At 35.0% G+C, this 20,265-nt stretch overlaps 2 protein-coding genes across 2 annotated transcripts; one reads left to right on the plus strand and one right to left on the minus strand.

The window, feature by feature from the left end:
* The first annotated feature begins 185 nt into the window (after positions 1-185).
* LOC132122191 (calcium-binding and coiled-coil domain-containing protein 2-like) lies at positions 186-6,417 on the plus strand. Its single transcript, XM_059532161.1, has 13 exons — positions 186-440; positions 542-644; positions 2,086-2,246; positions 2,362-2,487; positions 3,210-3,290; positions 3,410-3,525; positions 3,600-3,669; positions 3,872-4,027; positions 4,133-4,318; positions 4,450-4,536; positions 5,528-5,696; positions 5,795-5,820; positions 5,900-6,417. Exons 1-13 carry the CDS (start codon positions 264-266, stop codon positions 6,059-6,061), a joined length of 1,620 nt encoding a protein of 539 aa, XP_059388144.1. The 5' UTR covers positions 186-263; the 3' UTR covers positions 6,062-6,417.
* Positions 6,415-9,435, minus strand: LOC132122192 (vacuolar-sorting protein SNF8-like). The gene is made up of 8 exons (XM_059532162.1): positions 9,113-9,435; positions 8,977-9,027; positions 8,748-8,886; positions 8,011-8,115; positions 7,110-7,182; positions 6,894-7,035; positions 6,743-6,817; positions 6,415-6,660 (listed from the first exon to the last, which is right to left on the minus strand). Exons 1-8 carry the CDS (start codon positions 9,164-9,166, stop codon positions 6,523-6,525), a joined length of 777 nt encoding a protein of 258 aa, XP_059388145.1. The 5' UTR covers positions 9,167-9,435; the 3' UTR covers positions 6,415-6,522.
* Positions 9,436-20,265: the final 10,830 nt, after the last annotated feature.

Genomic DNA, 20,265 nt, shown 5'->3' on the forward strand with positions numbered 1-20,265 from the left:
TTCAAGATTACAAGCCGTGTCTCGTTTACTTAAACACTTTTTTGTGTGTTTAAACAATATTTTGATTTAACTACAGACCTATGTTGCAAAATCAAATCTAGCATGTTGTCAGTCGAGTCGCTTTTGTTTGTCCTCGTTACGCCCTTAGAGAAATGAAAGTGAAAGAATAACTCAACAACGGCAAAACAAAGCATAAAGAAGCTTTTAACTAAAATAATCTTTTGGGGCATTGAAAGGTGACCGTGTCCCACATAAACACCGGGATGAATGACGGAACGGAGGAAGAGACGGCCCTCGTTATAGTGGAGACCTCATCGTACTCGCAGGTAGTTTTCAACGATGTTCCTCCATCATATCCGCCGAACATCGCGGTTACGTGCCGGTACACTATCACCGGTGCTCTGGAGCCCAGCCAGAGGGACTGGATCGGTATCTATAAGGTGTGTAAGAAATAACACCATGCACTATATTTCCTGTATTGTATTTCTCTTAAAAAAATTAATTAAAAAATACAAAAAATGTATTCTGTCAAATGGCCCAGGTTGGTTGGAATTCAACACAGAAGTATTATACCTACGTATGGGTGGTACCTTCCCTGGACCATGTCGGACCTGAACCACCTGTGCTGGAAGTGGTTTTCTCAGGTAGGCATCACAATCACTGCACATTTTAAGTTTCTGTTTTTACCCATCAAATCTTTCCAGTATTTTGCCCCATTAACCGAGTTGTGTTTTAGTGCCAGAACCTGAGATGCGAGACCGAGGCTTACAACAATGTCTGAAATATTATTGTGATGTAAACATGGTTGTGACATGCAAATATTCAATACGGCTGGAAACTGAATGTAAAAGGGGGGCTTGATGTGTCCCCCTCCTGTTATCATGTCTTTGCTAACTTTAGTTGTGACCCTAGTGTAATTAATGTGCACCAATGCTGTGGATGTGACGTTGTGCTGCTATTTTAAAAGGCTGAATCACGAACTTCAGAGATCCACATCTAGGCTAGGCAACTGATCATGTTACTCAGGGCAAGGGTCCTTAAATCAAGGGACCTTGTGATGTTTCAAGTGTCTGAAGGATTTAATTTCCTTGTACCACTTTCTTGGCAGTTAATTATGTGTGGGATGCACATGGTGAGGATTACTTGAAAATGGCAGGGAAAGGGCAGTTTATATATATATTTATATATCTCAAAACATTCAAGTATCTCTCTTGGACTTGAGTGAGAGTAGACTTTAAACTTTGGCACATATACTAAACAAGATAAACAATAAATAATATACAAATTCTGTGCTATTTAATCTAAATAAATTACAAATACAACTACACTAAAATTACACTACAAAAATGATTGATGCATTTGAAATTTATACTAAATGACCATCCATTTAGATTTAATTTTAACATAAACTAATGAACTTAATATGATATATATGCATATTTGTCAGTTCCACATAATTAAAACAGGTAGTACTACCAAAGAAATAAATTTGTATGAAATATTTATTTTCAAGAAATCCAATTTGTTGTCTCCTATATTTTAAATAATTGAATATCACTTTTTTCCACAGCTAGCCATAGTTTATGAACCATGTCCATAATTTATTTACAAAAAAAAAAAAAAGGTTCTCACCGATATACATCACATAAAGGTTATTATGCGGAAACTTTGTAATCCAAATGGATGGAAATTTTATATACAATGCAAATACATAAATCTTTAATTTAGGCATAAATATTTAAATATTTAGATATAAATTACAATAAGATATCCAAAATTAACAATCAAATACCCAATATCAAACAGTACAGATAGATAAAAAAAAAATAACTACTGGATGATAATAACCAATATAGTGTATCCCTATATTAGTCTCAGCTATGTGGCTTAGGCCCACTAGTACTTTTAATTATTATTAATATAATATAATAATGATTAAATTAATTAAACTGCTTTTGTGGTTAATTACTTATTTTAACACTGCCAGTTTCTGTTAATTATTTATTATATAGGGGGCCTTTGAATATTGTGTTGAGAACCACTGCCCTACATATTAAACTCTAATGATAGTGATTTTTCACTCAGAGAGCTACCTGCCCAAGGATGATGGGGAGTTTTACCAGTTCTGCTATGTGGACAGCTTAGGTCATGTCAAAGGAGCCAGCAACCCATTCTGCTTTCAAAACCCAGCAGAAGCAAGCCTTGACTGCAGCTTGGAGAAGGACCTGTTAGTCATAACAACACAGGTACATCTCCTTTGGAAGTTGATGTTTGTAGTATTTTTACTTTCTGCTAGCAGCTTAAAATTAATATTACTACTAATTGGCCAAAAAATCATTCATTGAATGTCCCTGTGAGTAGGAGCAGGCAGAAAAGATGGAGAAGGAGAAAGAAGACTTTGTGAAAGAAATCGAGTCTTTAAAAGAAACAAATGTGATCCTGAAAAAAGAGTTGGGTGAAAGACTGCATGAGATCTGCCGTCTCAGGGTTAGTCTGACTCTCTTTCTTGTATTATACACATATGTAAACATGTAAGCACTTATTATTTACAATAGTTATGGTAGTATTTGTGATTTCTGCAATGAAGGCCAATGCCTATTGTTTTTTGAGCCTTGTCTTTGTGCACTGTACCCATTATGTAGTGGGAATGTTGTACTACTTGTTCTGCTTAGTCTGATATTTAGTTTATGAATGTGTGTGTGTGTGTGTATGTGTGTGTGTGTTATATATATACACAAAGACACACACACACACACACACACACACACACACACACACACACACACACACACACACACACACACACACACACACACACACACACATACACACACACACACACACACATACAATATATATATAAAATATATGTAATTATTTGTTTATATTATTTATATTATAGTATTTATAATAGCATTCAATTAGCTTTTTATATTTTCAGTTGTTATTTTAATTTTTTTATTTTAGTTGTATATAGTAATTTTATACATTTTTGTCTTTTATAATTTCTATTAGTTTCTTTTATATTTCTGTAGTTTCAATTTATTTTAATGTATTTATTTCTCAGTTTTTAGAACTTAAAATTTATAATTTCAGTTATTTGTCAAGGCAACATTTCAAATTTAATTTGTCTATTTAATATTTATATTTTATTTAATATTTATTTATTTTATTCTTGGTTATAAATGTGCCTTTATACTAAACTGCAGAGCACCATAGAGGATTCAAAGTCAAAGGATAAACCAGAATCACCACTGCCAGATGTACCCAGTTTAAATTGCACTGAAGAGGTAAAGAAAGCACTATGCTTCTGCAAACAACCAGTGGAGACACTGACACAGCTGGATATTTTAGCTACAGTATCTCTGTAATTTAATCAGTATGATTTTATATTGAAAATTATTCACAGTCACTGACATCTCTGCAAGAAAAGTACAATAGAGCTGTTCAAAAGGTCTGCTTGCTTAAGAAAGGAAGGACAGAGTTACAGCAACAGCTTGAACTCAAGAATGGGGAAGTCCTCAGGTGAGTGTCCTCAATATGGAAATCTCTGTGTTTTATGTGCAAGTTTATGGACATTTGTATCTATATTTCTCCAGGCTAAACACCTTGTTGAAAGAAACAGAGCAAAATTACAACAAAGTACAGGACCAAGTCAAGCTGCTACAGGTTTGCAAATGTGTTTTTAATATGTGTTATTACTGTTAATGATAATTAAGAAAAAAATAGTGCCTCTAAACAAAGACGCTTCGTAATTCATGACTTTACAAAAACCAAGACTAAAGCAGAGTAAGAATTGAAAAGAAAACACAACCAAATGAATGCAAAAAAATGTTGTGGTCTAGGATGCTTCACATTTATTCTGTTTTAGGTGGATGTGCAAAGCAGCAGGAAAGACTATGAGAAATTGCATGCTGAAATCCAGGAGCTTAGGATAAAAAAGACCCTGGAGGACCGGAGGGCTGAAAACAAAGCATTACAAACATCCTTAGAGCACGAAGCCCAACAGAAAGAAGAAAACTGTAAAGTGAGGCTTGTCATTGAGGCTTATATATTTTGAAGTTTGAAGACTTTAAATCATTAATCAAAAATCACTGTATTTTCATGAAGTATTGTCCTCTTTGTGACTCAGGTACAGTATCAAGCCCTGCTCACTCAGCTGACAGAGGCCAGAGGGCTGCTTCGCTGTGAGGTACAGAGTTGCAAAGAAGCCTGCAAACGTGCAGAAACCGCTGAGCAGGAATTGAAGGAAGTGAAAAGGAAGCTTGAGGAGATAACCTTGAAACAGACAGAGGATGAGAAACCCAATCAAATCCAGGTATTTTTCAATATAGTGTCATGTTTTTTAATCTTTTACATTCTATTTTCAACTTTAGTTTGATTTTGTAAGTACGTTTAGGAATAATAATCAAGATTTCGATCCTGATTCCACACAATTTGTCATTACAGGCACAGCTTCAGCAGGCACAAGACAAAATTTACGAAATGGCAGAGACATCAAGATCAGACAGAGAGAAGCTTGTGGAGAGGAACGAGGTGATCTGTTTTGATATGACACATGAAACATCACTGTTAGCTACACTACACATTCAAAAGTTTGGGGTTGGTGAGAAGTCTAAAACTATAATGTGAAATATTATTACGGTTCATTTTTTTTCCTATTTTAATATAATTTAAAATGTATAGAAGCCCGTTTTTGCCACTGAATAAAAAATAAAACAAGGTAATTTCGACTTTTTATCTCACAATTCTAACTTTTTTTTTTCTCGAGTTTATATCTTTGCAAATTTGACTTTATAACTTGCAGTTGTGAGTTCATATCTTGCAATTCTGACTTTATAACACACAAATGCAAGTTATAAAGTCAGATTTGTGAGATTAAAATTCGGAATTGCAAGTTATAAAGTCAGAATTGCAAGATATGAACTCGGAATTCGGAGAAAACGTTTTTTTTTTCTCACAATTGTGAGTTTATATCTCGCAATTCTGACTTTCTTTTTTTCTCACAATGGCAAATTTATATCCTGCATATTCTGACTTTTTTTCTCACAGTTGCGAGTTCATATCTCACAATTCTGCGAGAAAAAAGTCACAATTACTTTGTTTTATTTTTTATTTAGTGGCAGAAACGGCCTTCCATAAAAAAATGCCATTTATTCCAGTGATAGAAAAGCTTAATTTTCAGCAGCCATTACTCCAGTCTTCAGTGTCACATGATCCTTCAGAAATCATTCTGATATGTTGATTTGCTGCTCAAGAAACCTTATCTATGTTGAAAAGGTTTTGCTTCTTAATATATATATTTTTTCAGGATATAAAATTTTGTAACATTATAATGTATTTACTGTCTTATCTGTACTGTCATATAAAATGACTGTTTGCTGGAATGTTTTTTAAATTATAAAATAAATCTGACCCCAAACTTTTGAACAGTAGCATATTTTAGGAAATTTCTACAAAATATTAATACCAAAGACATGCCAGTCAATTATTATTTCATGAAGACTTTTTTTCTTTTTATCTTTAGGAACTGCAAGCAGAAATAAATAAGCTTAAAAGAGCAATATTTGACTACCAGGTCGCATCTGTTGCTGCAATGTCTGATCAAATATCCAACCCTCAAAGCCAACTGGACTCCCTGGAGCAAACATACTCACCTGACTCTCATGTCTATGAGAACATTGATGACATGACAGGTTGGTATAATAACAGTCAACGAAATAGGAAATTGTAGCATTTCTCCAAGTTGTCTTAAAATTAGTGTATTAACTCAGATTTCATTTCTACATTATAGCAAATCCTTCTGATCAAGATAAACAGGTAATTACTTTTTTAATGAATGCAGTATTTCAAGAATGAGGTCAAAATGATTCAACTGTATGCATTTCCTTATGTGTAGATTAGGGTCTGCCAGCATTGTCAGGTGGTCTTCCCTGGCATCAACGAGGTTGAACTGGTAGAACATGAGCAGTCTCACAAAATCTGTCCACTCTGCACTCTGATCTGTGATGATATGGAGCAGCAGGAGTTTGAAGATCACGTCTATAGTCATGAGGATTAGTCCAATTTTTTTTTTTCATCTGCTATACTGTCTTCGGGAAAGTAAGGTGGCACTTTTTAAAGTACTGAATAGTCCAGGATTTTCTAGATATGCTGCACTTCTCTTTCATTTTTAGCTGTTACCTATCTAAAATAGGGACAATTTTTCTTATTATTAGGTAATGTTTCTAATATCACTGGATAAACTGGAACCAAATGTTCAATATATATCTATATTTTTTTTTATAGGAGATATAATACAGATGCAAGATAAATTGGACTTATACAATTACAACAACTGACATGGTCTTATTTACCTAAACTTTTTCCAGTGGTTAATAAGGCATTGGAATAATAAACATATTGTGAGAAATGTGACTGAATAGATGTTTTTAATCTCCATTTTCACTGCAACATTGCGACATTCTTTGACCTTCACCTCTATCCACCAAGACAACGTATTTACAAAATAATGTCTTATTCTCAAGGTGTCATTTGGTTGGCCTCCTCAGGCGTAACATCTCGTGATGACAGCTCAGAGAACAGAGCAGGAAGCCAGTACTGTGGCTCTCCCGCAGCTTGAGAGTCCAGCCATGCTAAGCCTTCCTTCAGCAGGTGATCCTGAAAAACAGAGCAAAAGGTATCATTTCTATATGATATAGAAAGCATTCAGAGCAGCGTTTGGTTTTTCCTGTACACTTACAAGAACGTGACTGGCCCGCTCTCTCTCCCACTTGAGGCTGTCTCTGATCTCGCTCACTGTCACGTAGCCCTTTTTCTGTGAAACATGGCCAATAATCAGATCTGACGTCATGGAAGTGTAAAGGTCTCAGGCTTTGTTTGGTATTGATTACCTCTGCTAGTTGAAGGACAACAGTGTGATCCATGTTGAGCTCTGCTGGGACCGACTGGACTAGATAAGAGCCTCCAACAGGAATCATCCCGAAGCCATTTCCCATAGCCTTGAGCTTCTTGATGGCCCGCACCAAGTCATCCCTGAGCGACGACGATAATGGTTGGTAAGAGAATTCATGTGTTCAGAACAGCTAGAGAACACTATATACACTCACTGGCTCACATCTTGTGCAAACTTCCCTCTTCCTTTCAAGACACGGTGGTGAAGTTCATCCAGTGTGATAAGACCTGCAAAAATAAAGTAATTCATTGGTTAATATTTACATTTATATGTTATTTTCATAGAGAACGTTTTAGAACGTCATATTAGACATTTGTGACCCTGGTCCACAAAACCAGCCATAAGTGTAATTTTTTTTTTTTAATGGATATTTATACATAATATGAATGAATAAACTTTCCATTAATTTTTGGTTTGTTAGGACAATATTTGGCTGAGATACAACGATTTGAAAATCTGGAATCTTATGGTGAAAAAAAATCTAAATATTGAGGAAAATCACCTTTGAAGTTCTCCAAATTAAGTTTCTTAGCATTGCATATTACTAATCAAAAATGAAGCTTCAATATTTACGGTAAGAAATTTACAAAATATCTTCATGGAACATGATCTTTACTTGTTATCCTAATGATTTTTGTCATAGAAGAAAAAATTATTTTCAAAATAATTTTGACCCATACAATGTATTGTTGGCTATTGCTACAAATATACCCGTGCTACTTATGACTGGTTTTGTGCTCCAGGGTCACATTTAGACAGTCATTATTGTCAAACACTGACAAGCTGATCGGGTCTTTTAATGTGTTTTTATATACGAAGAAGGAAATCATTTTCAGCATAATTTAGAAATATCTGATCGCTGAAAGCACGACTGACTAATGAGAATCAAGAATACCAGAGCCGTGTATTAAGTATTTCAAATATATGGAAGAAGAGAATATGCAGTTTGTTTTGCGACACACATAATATCTTCAAGATAAAAACACAGGCCTGTAATATTGATAATATGTAAAACTGAATTATCACTTTAACACTTTTAAACTGGCAAAACTTACCGCCATTTCTGTGTTTTAGAGCCAAACAGACTTCAATGATCTGTACACCAAGCTCATAGTAGAAATCTCCAACTCCGAGCATCTCTGACCAAAATCCTTTTCCAGCTGCACACATACAGCAAAAAAAAGTTCATAAGGACATATAACTTTTTCTTTGAAATTATGATTAATCATAATATAATTATTTATCATTTTAATCGATAAATTAAATTATACATAATAATCAGTTAATTATAAATCATCCACATAGGCTTCATTAAAAATGAAAAGAATTAAATATAAGCAATTATAAATACAGCTTTAATAATGTACACTAGTTGATTAGTAATTATAATTTATCCGCATTTTAATCCCTAATAAATCATACAAATTCTGTATAATTAATTATAATTACTTACAAATGCAATATTTATTATTATAATTGACATTAAATAATGTTATAATTAATTATAAATATAATTTCTATAATAATTAGAATACATCCACACAGTTTTCATATAGGGTCAAATACGAAAAATTGTTTGCAAGTATCAACCCAGACGTTCCCCCCCATTCATTAGAATGTGTCCTGCTTAATTGTGTGTGTGTGTGTATATTTTCCACCAATTATGTATTTATTTATTTATATATATTTATTTCTGAGCAAAAATGAGTCGTCCCGTCTTTGACCCATGAACATTTAAAAAAAGACATGTCCAATTCAGGTTTAAGGGAAACGTTTCTGATAGGACACGTACATGCCAGTGGATCGACCCCTATGGTGGCACACATCTCTTGGAACTGCACCCTGAACTGAGAGTTCTTACGGATTTCTTGTTTGTGTTTGCTGGCAAACTCTTCCAAATGGGTCTTAAAGGTTTCCAGTTGTTTTGACATCTACAAGGGTAACACATAGGGTCTGATTATAATGGGGTCAGTGTTGTTTTAAGTTACATCCATGTGGTTTGCTCAGTAGACTACACGCACCTGTGCAATTTGATCCTCAGCAAGGACAGTTCCTCTCTCTTTATACTTTGCCTGTGACAGTAAACAAATTAGCTTGTATGAATATGCCAAAAGATTTGCCTAGTTCCCAAATCTCGCAGAAGTGATGTCATCATACCTCTGCAAGTTTCTTTTTTGCGATCGCTCCAGCTCCGACTCCTCTTCTGTGCATGATGCCTAAATAAAAGCCCCTACAACACTATACTAATACTACAAAATGAAACTGTATTATTGCCCTGTTCTGATAACTGTAGTAATTTACTTCCTAGTCAGCTGAACAGCTCACGAGCTACAGTTACACATCGAGACAGAATACGACAAAACAGACTAACTAAATTAAATATATTACTATAAAACAAACGAATAGGGATGTTCCCTTTCAATTAACGTTATGCTCTTCTTCTCTACAACGTTCCAAACAAACCAGGAAGAAAACATTCACAGAAGTGTGCTCTCTCTTCTAGAAACGACTAAGGTCTCGACAGTAATGTTTTGGTGAATGTGTCCGATAACGCCACCCGTCGGTCTGGAGAACAACGTCTGGGTTTGCAGGGTATGGCCCTTTTACAGTCTATGGCAGGGCTATTCAAATCTTTCCCTGGAGGGCCAGTGCACTGCAATCAATTGCCGCGTTTCCACCGCAGGAACTTTACCCAGGAACTAGGGACTTTGGCCTGGTACCCGGTGTGTTTCCACCGCAGGAACTAGGAACTAAATAAAGTTCCGGGTAAAAAAAATGCCCCTCAGAAAGTCCCTGATGGCGAGGTGGTACTTTTTCAAAGTTCCTGAACTTTCGGGGGCGGGACTTGGCCGCTAAACATCCTGATTGGTTGAGTTCACGCAGCATTGGTTGAGTTCAACCACCATTTATTCGGATCAACATTTTCAAAATATTACTGTTATTGTGTCATGAAATGTAATTTTAAAAGTATTTCAGGCGAGAATGTAGTTGTTTAAAACTCAAATCTGTGGTTTATTTATAAAGACAGCGCCTATTTAAAAATGTGTTTCGCCGATCTCAGAGACGGTCAGCTCCACGCGACCAGCGAGAGCTCAGTGATCATCCATCCGACCAGAAGCAGCCTCACCTCGGCTAGACCTTCTGATATGTGCCGCTGGCTCTGATGTCTCTTTAGTGGTTAAACATAAAATATAATTCAGCTGCGGGGTAAATCTAACAGGTTTTCTTTGGTCTGTATTCAATTTATCTATATGTTAAAATGAAAATAAAAAAGGCAAATCTATATAATATTTCGTTTCATTGTAATGGCTGTATATCCCTGAACTAAGTACATTTATGCAGCTGTTATTACATTTAAATGAAAACGAAAGGAGGCAGTGGTATTTGATATCCTATTTCGTTTTATTGTAAATATACTGAGAGCAAAATTGCAGTAGCCAAAGCGAGTTGAGCTCACGCAGCATTGATTGAGTTCAACCACCATTTATTCGGATCATGTTCAAAATATTACTGTTTTATTGTGTCATGAAATGTAATTGTAAAAGTATTTCAGGCGAGAATGTAGTTGTTTAAAACTCAAATCTGTGGTTTATTTATAAAGACAGCGCCTATTTATATACATGTTTCGCCGATCTCAGAGACGGTGAACTCCACGCGATCAGCGGGAGCTCAGTCCTCATGTATCCGCCGAGAAGCACCCTCACCTCGGCTAGACCTTCTGATATGTGCCGCTGGCTCTGATGTCTCTTTAGTGGTTAAACATAAAATATAACTCGTTTTGGGTAAATCTAACAGGTTATCTTTGGTCTGTATTCAATTTATATGTTAAAATGAAAATAAAAAAGGCAAATCTATATAATATTTCGTTTCATTGTAATGGCTTTATATATACACATATCCCTGAACTAAGTACATTTCTGCAGCTGTTATTATGCTTAAATGAAAACGAAAGGAGGCAGTAAGGAGGCAGAAATATTATATAGACTTGCCTTTTTTATTTTCATTTTAACATATAGATAAATTGAATACAGACCAAAGAAAACCTGTTAGATTTACCCCGCAGCTGAATTATATTTTATGTTTAACCACTAAAGAGACCACTCAACCAATCAGGATGTTTAGCGGCCAAGTCCCGCCCCCGAAAGTTCAGGAACTTTGAAAAAGTACCACCTCGCCAGCAGGGACTTTCTGAGGGGCTTTTTTTTACCCGGAACTTTATTTAGTTCCTGGTTCCTGCGGTGGAAACACACCGAGTACCAGGCCAAAGTCCCTAGTTCCTGGGTAAAGTTCCTGCGGTGGAAATGCGGCATTCCATGTGCACTTTCGGTCTTGCGGACTTACAATGGCCACCGCGTGCGCGTGCGCGTGTCCGTTAAGTCCACGGTAGGGTGTCCTATCATGCATATATGGGCCCAGGCTGATTGGGGGTCCGCAAAGGGGGACTTTTGAAATTAAAAAAGAGTGAATGTATTCTTCTTAATTTTATATATACTGCGTGCTTTTTAAAGTAAAACGAGGGAACATATTGTTCTTCATTTTAAACAACAAGGACATTGTGGATGAATTTGCTCAAAGAAAGGTAATTAAATAAAACTAATTACAACTAAAATGTGAGTAGTGAGTAGTTTTTATTTAATTTCTTTCTGTCTTTCTACATTTTGGGCCGCTGTGCCAAGAGTAGGCTATGTTTGTGTTAGTAAATATGGCAGTGGTTTTTGTCACAATATTTTCAGAATAAAGTCAAAATTACAAGATTAAAGTTATTTTGCACGAAAAAGTTGATCAATGTGAAAGTTCTATGTACTCAAAAAATAAATAGCCTAAATAAAAAACAAATAAATAAATAAATAAAAAAATGTTCGCAAAGTTATGTTGTTTGCATTTCGGTAAATATTATGTTACAACTGTTATGATGCTGTTTTATTGACAATATTCAAAAGACTGATTGATCCATTACATGAGACATTTGTTTTATTTAAAATGTTCTGATTTTTTTCAACAAGTCTTGTGATATTCGTTTATTTCATGCTGTAAACAGTAGAAAAGAGGAAAAGATGACTGATTTACAATACAGAGATTTCATTTAAGAGTGGAAAAAGACATTTATTGTTTGTATTTTGTGAAAAAAATTGACAGAATTTAAAGTATATGATTTGTGTTATAAGTAGCAAAACACTTATTATGATTTTTGGGTGCTGGTGAACTACAAATAGCCTAATGAATAGACATGAAAATATTGAATGGCCTATTATTTCCAAGCATTCATACATCGCACACTACTAATGTATAATAGGCCTTTGAGGAAAAACAGTAGGCAATGCGAGTAGTATGGTGTTATGGGGGATCATATTTAGCAATAAAAATATACATAATGGGTTTTCAGGAGTTTATTTTTATTCAAATTAATAAATTTCCTTTTTTGTTAAAGTCACATTCAAGTTTTTTTTTTTATGTTTTACAAAAAACTATTTTACCACATCATTTGTTTTGTTACTCTCCGCATTGCAATTATTCAATATTGTTTTTATTATTTTATTATTTGTTATTCAAACTATCAATTAACTACACAATGTTTTAAATTATGTTCTAAACAAAGAATAAAATAAACAATTTCTGTATTTATTAGCCTATTTGAATATGATTTGTATAAATTATTTTGAAAATATCCTTACTATGCAGGGTTACTGCACCACAGCTATTTTCTCTCTCTCTCTCTCTCAAAAAAAAAAAAAACCTTGAGTTTGGTAGCTGACTATTTGAAAAAAACAACAACACAGCTGTATCACAGCTTCAGTGACACCTGCACCATTTTAATTCTCTTTCTTTCATTTTAATTTTCTTTTATTGAAAGACTTTCGAAAGAAGCCATTCTTTCCACTGGAAATATACACAAAGCCTTAAATAAAACACCAAGGACATAGCAGATGAATTTGCTGAAAGAAAGGCCCAGAGAATTAAATTAAACACATTAATTGTTTGTATTTTGTGATAACAAGGTTGAAGATGAAAAGCGTAAGAGAGTGAGTGAAATGATCGTAGAGCTGGATCTGAGACAAGAAAAGAAGGAGAGAAAGACTGAATATGCAACTCCACCACCTGCAAAAGATGAACAGTGGAGCCAAACAATGCAAAAGCCACAGATTAGAAATAAAAAGGATAAAAAAAGACAATCCCAAAAACAATTAAGCAAAATTGAAGGTACAAAATGTAGAGACGTAGGCTGCAGGAGCCTGAATGCAGTAGCAAAATCAACCAGCATCGGGTTTTCTCCTCATTGGTAAGCTGGCAGAGAAAGAGAAGCTGAAAATCAGAAGAGAGGAGAAAATAGAAACTGTACAATATGTCAGTGATCCATCTATGAAACACTTGCTCATCAACGAACACAACAGGTTCATCAAGTCATACAGTACAGAACCTACAGGATTAGCTCCCTCTCAAAATTTGAGCATCAAAAACCTATACAGGTGGTGGAAGACAAGAAGGATCACTTCCTCCAGTAACAAAATTATAAATCTGAAGGCAATCAAGTTTTTTACCTTATTGTTCATGTGTTAGAATGTGCTGCTGCTGTCTTAGACTGAAAAACCACAACATTTAGGTCACTGAAACTGTCTGGGTTCAAAGTGAAACGTATTTTTTTACATGTGGCCTTTTCACCTGTAGCTTCACATGGTCACCACTAGATGTCCTACCAGTCAAGTAATGATTTCTGGATATTGATGCGATGTGCTGAAATAAGTTTAAATGGAAATCAATGTTTACTTCATCAATTCTACCACATCAGTGAAAGAATGTGTATGCAAGGCAAAGAGAATGTGAATGTGCACAATTTTTTTAGCGTTTATTTTAATTTTTTTTCATGGCAAGGTTTACACATCAAGCCCCTGATGTTCTGGATGGTTCAAATGTATTCCATGTTGGATATATTTCACAAAGTGGTGAGGAAAGGATCAGTAGTATATGTTCAAATCACAAATGACTCCGTTTTGGGTGACTAATATTAATGATAATAAAGTACAAACCATAATTTATGATTCTGAAAAATAATTTAATTAGAATTAAGAGATTTCCATTTAGAGATTCAGTACATTGATTAACTAAACATTTCCAGTACACTCTTCAAATCAAACTTGGATTTGGTCCATGGTCTCCAAGGTGCTTTAGAGGCATGTTCTGTTTTGCATTATTGATTCCTGTTGGCCGGGGAAGAAAAATATGGTAAATGCAGTTTATATGGAAAATCACACTTGCAGAAGTCAACTTACTTGAATGCATCACCTTTTCTCTGAATCCACATCACAAACTCTTTTTTCAGCAGGTCATTGAAGATCCGGGTGTCTGGATCTTCTGTAGTTGGTCTGTAGAAACGAGCATCAGATGTTGCCTGTTACTTTATAAAACCTGAATATTGTAACATACATGCTGCCCATTTCCCCGGACTTACTCGCTTTTCTTCTCTCTCTGACTGAGCAGAAAGTTTACAAAGTTTTTCTGAACCATTGAGTCCACAATTTTGCTGATGTCACTCGCAATGGTTGATTCAGCATAACGGCGGCTAAACTTCTGGATCTCATTTCGTGAGCTATTAGTGAAATTTGAAAAACAAATAGAGCATAAAATCAAAACAAAAGCTTCTCTTTAATTGTTGTGTGACTTCTGTTGTCTGTACATATACATTTTGGAAACACCTATGTTAGTTTATGCATTAAACAAACTTAAAAATATTGTTCACCCAAATGTGTAAATTTGTAGAAAATGTGCTCACCCTCAGGCCGTCCTAGATGCAAATGAGTTTGTTTCTTCATCAGAACAGATTTGGAGAAGTTAAACTTTACATCACTTGCTCATCAATGGAGGAAGTGTCACGGACCATTTTGGTCAAGAAGGGGTGGTGTAACATAAAACGTATTAAAGATAAATTTGTTTATTAAAAACACATAGCTTTTGGATAACTTGCATTACTTGTGGAGTTTTGTATTGCATTTATCAGCTTTTTGGACTCATTTCGACGGCACCCATTCACTGCAGAGGATCCATTGATGAGCAAGTGATGTAATGCTACATTTCTCCATATTTATTCCCATGAACTAACAATTTCCTCTACTTCTTGGATGACTCGAAGGTGAGTAAATGTTTAGCCAATTTTCATTTTTAGTTAACTATGCCTTTAACTACTTCTGTTGACAAATGGAACTTATACTGCAACTTTCATTTCTCCTTTAATACTTCAAACCAGATGAGAAAATAGATATCAAACATCCAGCACCTCTGACAACAAAACAGCTGAATGCAAATAGATTCAGACCTACCTTTTCTGGTTCTGGTCCTGTTGTGATGGTTCTGCTTCTGGCCCCTGTATTGGCTAAAACTGATGCACAAATCTACAGCAAACTGCACTGGTCTTTTATTCAGTGCGACTGACATTAACACCAGAACAACAACTTATTTCCACATCATTAAAACAATTAATAATAAGGGTAATGCATAGACATAAACGCTGATAAGGCTATTTTTTCGTACAATCTAGGTGTAAAGTCTATTTACATCTTTGTTGTTTGTTTTAGACAAATAACATGTTCGTGGAACTGAAAATAGATAAATGACCCCATTAAAACCATTCGTTTTTAAAGGCAAACATATTTTCATTATGCAAATCAGACAAGTATTGACTGATGTAAGGAAATGTTCCAAACTAATGACTCGAGGTGTACATTTTCAGGCATTTTAAGAAAAGTCAACAGATTATATTTTCCATAGGTTCCTATGTCCTTGTGGCAATAATAACAGTGGTGATGGATATACAGTTATTAAGGCAATGGCTGGTGAAAATGTATTTTTAGACTTCTGGAAAAAATGCAAAATATAATATTCATATTTCTACTTAATATTTTAAACAGGATTGCCTCACAAAAAATAAGGTAAAGACAAGATTTTAACTTGACATTTGTTCTGTAAATATTCCGTTTCATATTCATTCATATAGTCTACATACTCTGTATTAATGCAATAATGGTTCAGTGCTTTTTTGGACTGCTTGTTTCCTAAGCTTTTATTTTGAAATGAGAACTTTCTCTGTGAGTAGCACCAAAAAAATCTTTCCCAGCGTTCCATTTGGAAGAGCTGATCCCTATGCCTTAATCCCTTCAAAGGGTTTACCCTCCGGAGGGAGAGCTTCGAAGGGTGTAGGGGACCCAACAACTGTTTCTTAAAGGGCCCGTCTGCATCATCATCACTATGGGCTTCTCTCTTGACGTCTCCCCGATTGCCTGCGAGCTTCTCCTCCTGTCTGTACGGTAATTTCTCTACTGCTGTGCGACAGAGAGTCGAGTGGTTATGACGCAATCGTTAGCCTATTTTTACAAAAACTGTTTCTACGGGGCCATAATGTAACATAGAAGGTAATGGAGCCCTTTATACATTGTCGTGTATCTTTAGAAATAAATAATGGACAAATGGAGTCTTTAAACGCCTCAGATGTAAAGTTATTCGCCGTCAAAGTGACACCAAAATGAATGGGAGTCAATGGGATGCTAACGCTAGTGAAGTTCTGCTACAAGATGGCGGCACGCGGCCGACTTCAACTTCCGGTCGACTTCCTTCCCGCCTGGTTTGGAACGACCCTTCAATATAGCAGCCATGATTGTTTTCACTCCAAAGTGCCCTTCGGAGGGCGATATCTCCCGATTGGAATAATTTTGCATGTACATTGTCTATAGAGTCAAGTGTAGTGTTTTTGAAAACAGATAAATTTGTCACAGTTGCTTGTTGTTAAAATATACATTTATTAAAATACCCACATCAGTGTTAGTAAATAATTAAATCACATATATAGCCAGGGACGGACTGGGACTAAAAAACGGCCCTGGACTTTGACTCGGCCCGGTGTCCTGACATTTTATCCTACCCGTCAGATTTTCCTACAAGGGCTTACAGCGCATGCGCACATCGATATTGCGTCATTTTTGTCACGCTGAACAACACGCCCAAAATTTTTACTACTCGCGCGTGGATTTCTTCATGTAAGGTACGTTTTTGACTATTTCTGTTAGTATTGATTATACCAAGACAGCTAGTAGTAATGAGAACTGATTAATGTCACATTACGTAACCAGCTAGCACCAGGGATCATCTTTGTTATCATTTGTCATTGAAAAGTTAGGCTATATGTTAGGTTATATGATAATCTGATTAGTAAACCATTTCAAAAATTTTTGATGTAAAAAATAATTTCTCCATTATAGTTAAACTGCAAAATCAGTTGACCTAACATAAAAAAATAAATAGACAACCTATTTAACTCGATCAGCTTAAATTAACTTAACTATCAAACGAAATATATAAACATATAATCTGAATAAAAGTCAATCTACTTAATTTTTAAAAAGGTGTTAAACAACCAAAGACACTTGGAATTTTGCACTGCTTAACATCTATAATAATCCTTTTTTATATATATAGACAAAATTAAAGTATATTGTTCAAAGCCTTTTACATAGTACTAGTTTCTTGTAAATGAAGAAAAGCATTTATGCTTATAGCCAACAAGCATTAATTTAATTGCAATGAGATGCACATACCTCAGCACACGATTCTCAACCATGGTGAGGATCAATAAATTTTAAATTAGTTAAAAAATGAACTCTGATCCACATGACAGCTAACGGACAGTGACAACAACAGCAGCATAAATTAAGATAGTAAAATTTAAAACAATTCTAATATTTTAATAATGAACACAAAATGTTTTCAAGCAGCAATGCATGCTGGGAACTTGTGCAATATTGTTCCATGTACAATTGTTTATTCAGATGACTCAATTTGAAAAGCCTAGAGATTGTTGTGAACAAATACTTGAGTATCTAAGTAAGTTAAACAAAACAGCTTATGCTAGTGACAAGGTTTTTTTTTTCACACAAAACATTAAACTGATTTCTACTAAACATTCTTTTTTCAGGCTACTTTTTTACACTGGTTAGTAGGACTTTTTGAAAGTTGGATTTTTTTGTGTATATAGTTCTCTGTTTATTTGTGCTTTTTTTAATTTTTTATACAGGTGTGGAAGATAAGTGAATCACTGTGTAATCTCCTGTCAGTGGGATCCATCAGGGTATGATAGATCCAAAAGGCAGAACCTTCGTAGATTTGCACTCAAATTCAACTTAAAGGGTTGTTACAAACCCGATGCCAAAAAACACTGTACACTGTACAAATTGTGAATAAAATCAGAATGCAATGATGTGAAAGTTTCAAATCTCAATATTCTATTCAGAATAAAACATAAATGACATATCAAATGTTTAAACTGAGAAAATGTATCATTTTAAGGGAAAAATCAGTTGATTTTAAATTTCATGGCATCAACACATCTCCAAAAAGTTGGGACAAGGCCATGTTTACCACTGTGTGCCATCCCCTCTATTTTTATAACAGTCTGCAAACGTCTGAGGACTGAGGAGACAAGTTGCTCAAGTTTAGGAATAGGAATGTTGTCCCATTCTTGTCTAACACAGGCTTCTAGTTGCTCAACTGTCTTAGGTCTTCTTTGTCGCATCGTCCTCTTTATGATGCACCAAATGTTTTCTATGGGTGAAAATCTGGACTGCAGGCTGGCCATTTCAGTACCTTGATCCTTCTTCTACTCAGCCATTATTTTGTTATTGATGCAGTATGTGGTCTGGCATTGTCATGTTGGAAAATGCAAGGTCTTCCCTGAAAGAAACGACGTCTGGATAAGAGCATATGTTGTTCTACAATGGAACATTATTTCACCCACATTTTGATATTTTATTTTCCCAACATATTTAAATTTTTTAAAGTTGAAACTTTACTTTTATTTAATGTGCTTTCTATGTATATAAGACCACTTTTGTAAATTTATTTTGATGCGGACACTTAAATGTCTTTGACCTAGTAACATTTTGATATATGCAGTATATATATATATATCATAACACACACACACACACACACAAATATATAAATACATACACAGACACACTAAACTTACTTTGCATTTTATAGGTTTCTGTGGTTTGGGAGCTTGTTGGAATTGATTTAACTGGTCCATTACCCAAAACTGCAGAAGGCTTTCAATATATCCTAAAAGCTACAGACTACTTCTCAAAATGGATTGAGGCCTTTCCTTTAAAAGCAAAGACAGCAGCTGAAGTTTTAAGACATCTCTGTTCCCTTATTTATAGACATGACTGTCCCCAGAGAATTCTCTCAGATCAGGGAAGAGAATTTGTAAATGAAGTAAGTCAATGGTAGGACGATCTGATGAGGTATTTTGTGCTGTAAAATCATCCTACGTGTTTATTTTATAGTGGTAGGACGATCTGATGAGGTATTTTGCACTGTAAAATCATCCTACGTGTTTCATTTATAGTGGTAGGACGATCTGATGAGGTATTTTGCGCTGTAAAATCATCCTACATGTTTATTTTATAGTGGTAGGACGATCTGATGAGGTATTTTGCGCTGTAAAATCATCCTACGTGTTTAATTTATAGTGGTAGGACAATCTGATGAGGTATTTTGCGCTGTAAAATCATCCTACGTGTTTATTTTATAGTGGTAGCACCATCTGATGAGGTATTTTGCGCTGTAAAATCATCCTACGTGTTTATTTTATAGTGGTAGGACCATCTGATGAGGTATTTTGCGCTGTAAAATCATCCTACGTGTTTATTTTATAGTGGTAGGACAATCTGATGAGGTATTTTGCGCTGTAAAATCATCCTACGTGTTTAATTTATAGTGGTAGGACAATCTGATGAGGTATTTTGCGCTGTAAAATCATCCTACGTGTTTAATTTATAGTGGTAGGACGATCTGATGAGGTATTTTGCGCTGTAAAATCATCCTACATGTTTATTTTATAGTTGTAGGACGATCTGATGAGGTATTTTGCGCTGTAAAATCATCCTACGTGTTTATTTTATAGTGGTAGGACAATCTGATGAGGTATTTTGCGCTGTAAAATCATCCTACATGTTTATTTTATAGTGGTAGGACAATCTGATGAGGTATTTTGCGCTGTAAAATCATCCTACGTGTTTAATTTATAGTGGTAGGACAATCTGATGAGGTATTTTGCGCTGTAAAATCATCCTACGTGTTTAATTTATAGTGGTAGGACAATCTGATGAGGTATTTTGCGCTGTAAAATCATCCTATTTGTTTATTTTATAGTGGTAGGACGATCTGATGAGGTATTTTGCGCTGTAAAATCATCCTACGTGTTTATTTTATAGTGGTAGGACGATCTGATGAGGTATTTTGCGCTGTAAAATCATCCTACGTGTTTA

This window comes from Carassius carassius, chromosome 40 (genome assembly GCF_963082965.1).
Source record: "Carassius carassius chromosome 40, fCarCar2.1, whole genome shotgun sequence".
Classification (NCBI taxonomy): domain Eukaryota; kingdom Metazoa; phylum Chordata; class Actinopteri; order Cypriniformes; family Cyprinidae; genus Carassius; species Carassius carassius.

Bases quoted from the DNA above. Each gene is read 5' to 3' on its own strand.
- LOC132122192 (XM_059532162.1), bottom strand. From the start codon at position 9,166: ATGCACAGAAGAGGAGTCGGAGCTGGAGCGATCGCAAAAAAGAAACTT. The intron at 8,887-8,976 runs GTGCGTGTAGTC...TTACCCTTGTAG, and splicing joins CTGAGGATCAAATTGCACAG to ATGTCAAAACAACTGGAAAC. The intron at 7,183-8,010 runs GTAAGTTTTGCC...TTATTTTTGCAG, and splicing joins TCTAAAACACAGAAATGGCG to GTCTTATCACACTGGATGAA.
- LOC132122191 (XM_059532161.1), top strand. From the start codon at position 264: ATGAATGACGGAACGGAGGAAGAGACGGCCCTCGTTATAGTGGAGACC. The intron at 4,319-4,449 runs GTATTTTTCAAT...TTGTCATTACAG, and splicing joins AGAAACCCAATCAAATCCAG to GCACAGCTTCAGCAGGCACA. The intron at 5,821-5,899 runs GTAATTACTTTT...CCTTATGTGTAG, and splicing joins CTTCTGATCAAGATAAACAG to ATTAGGGTCTGCCAGCATTG.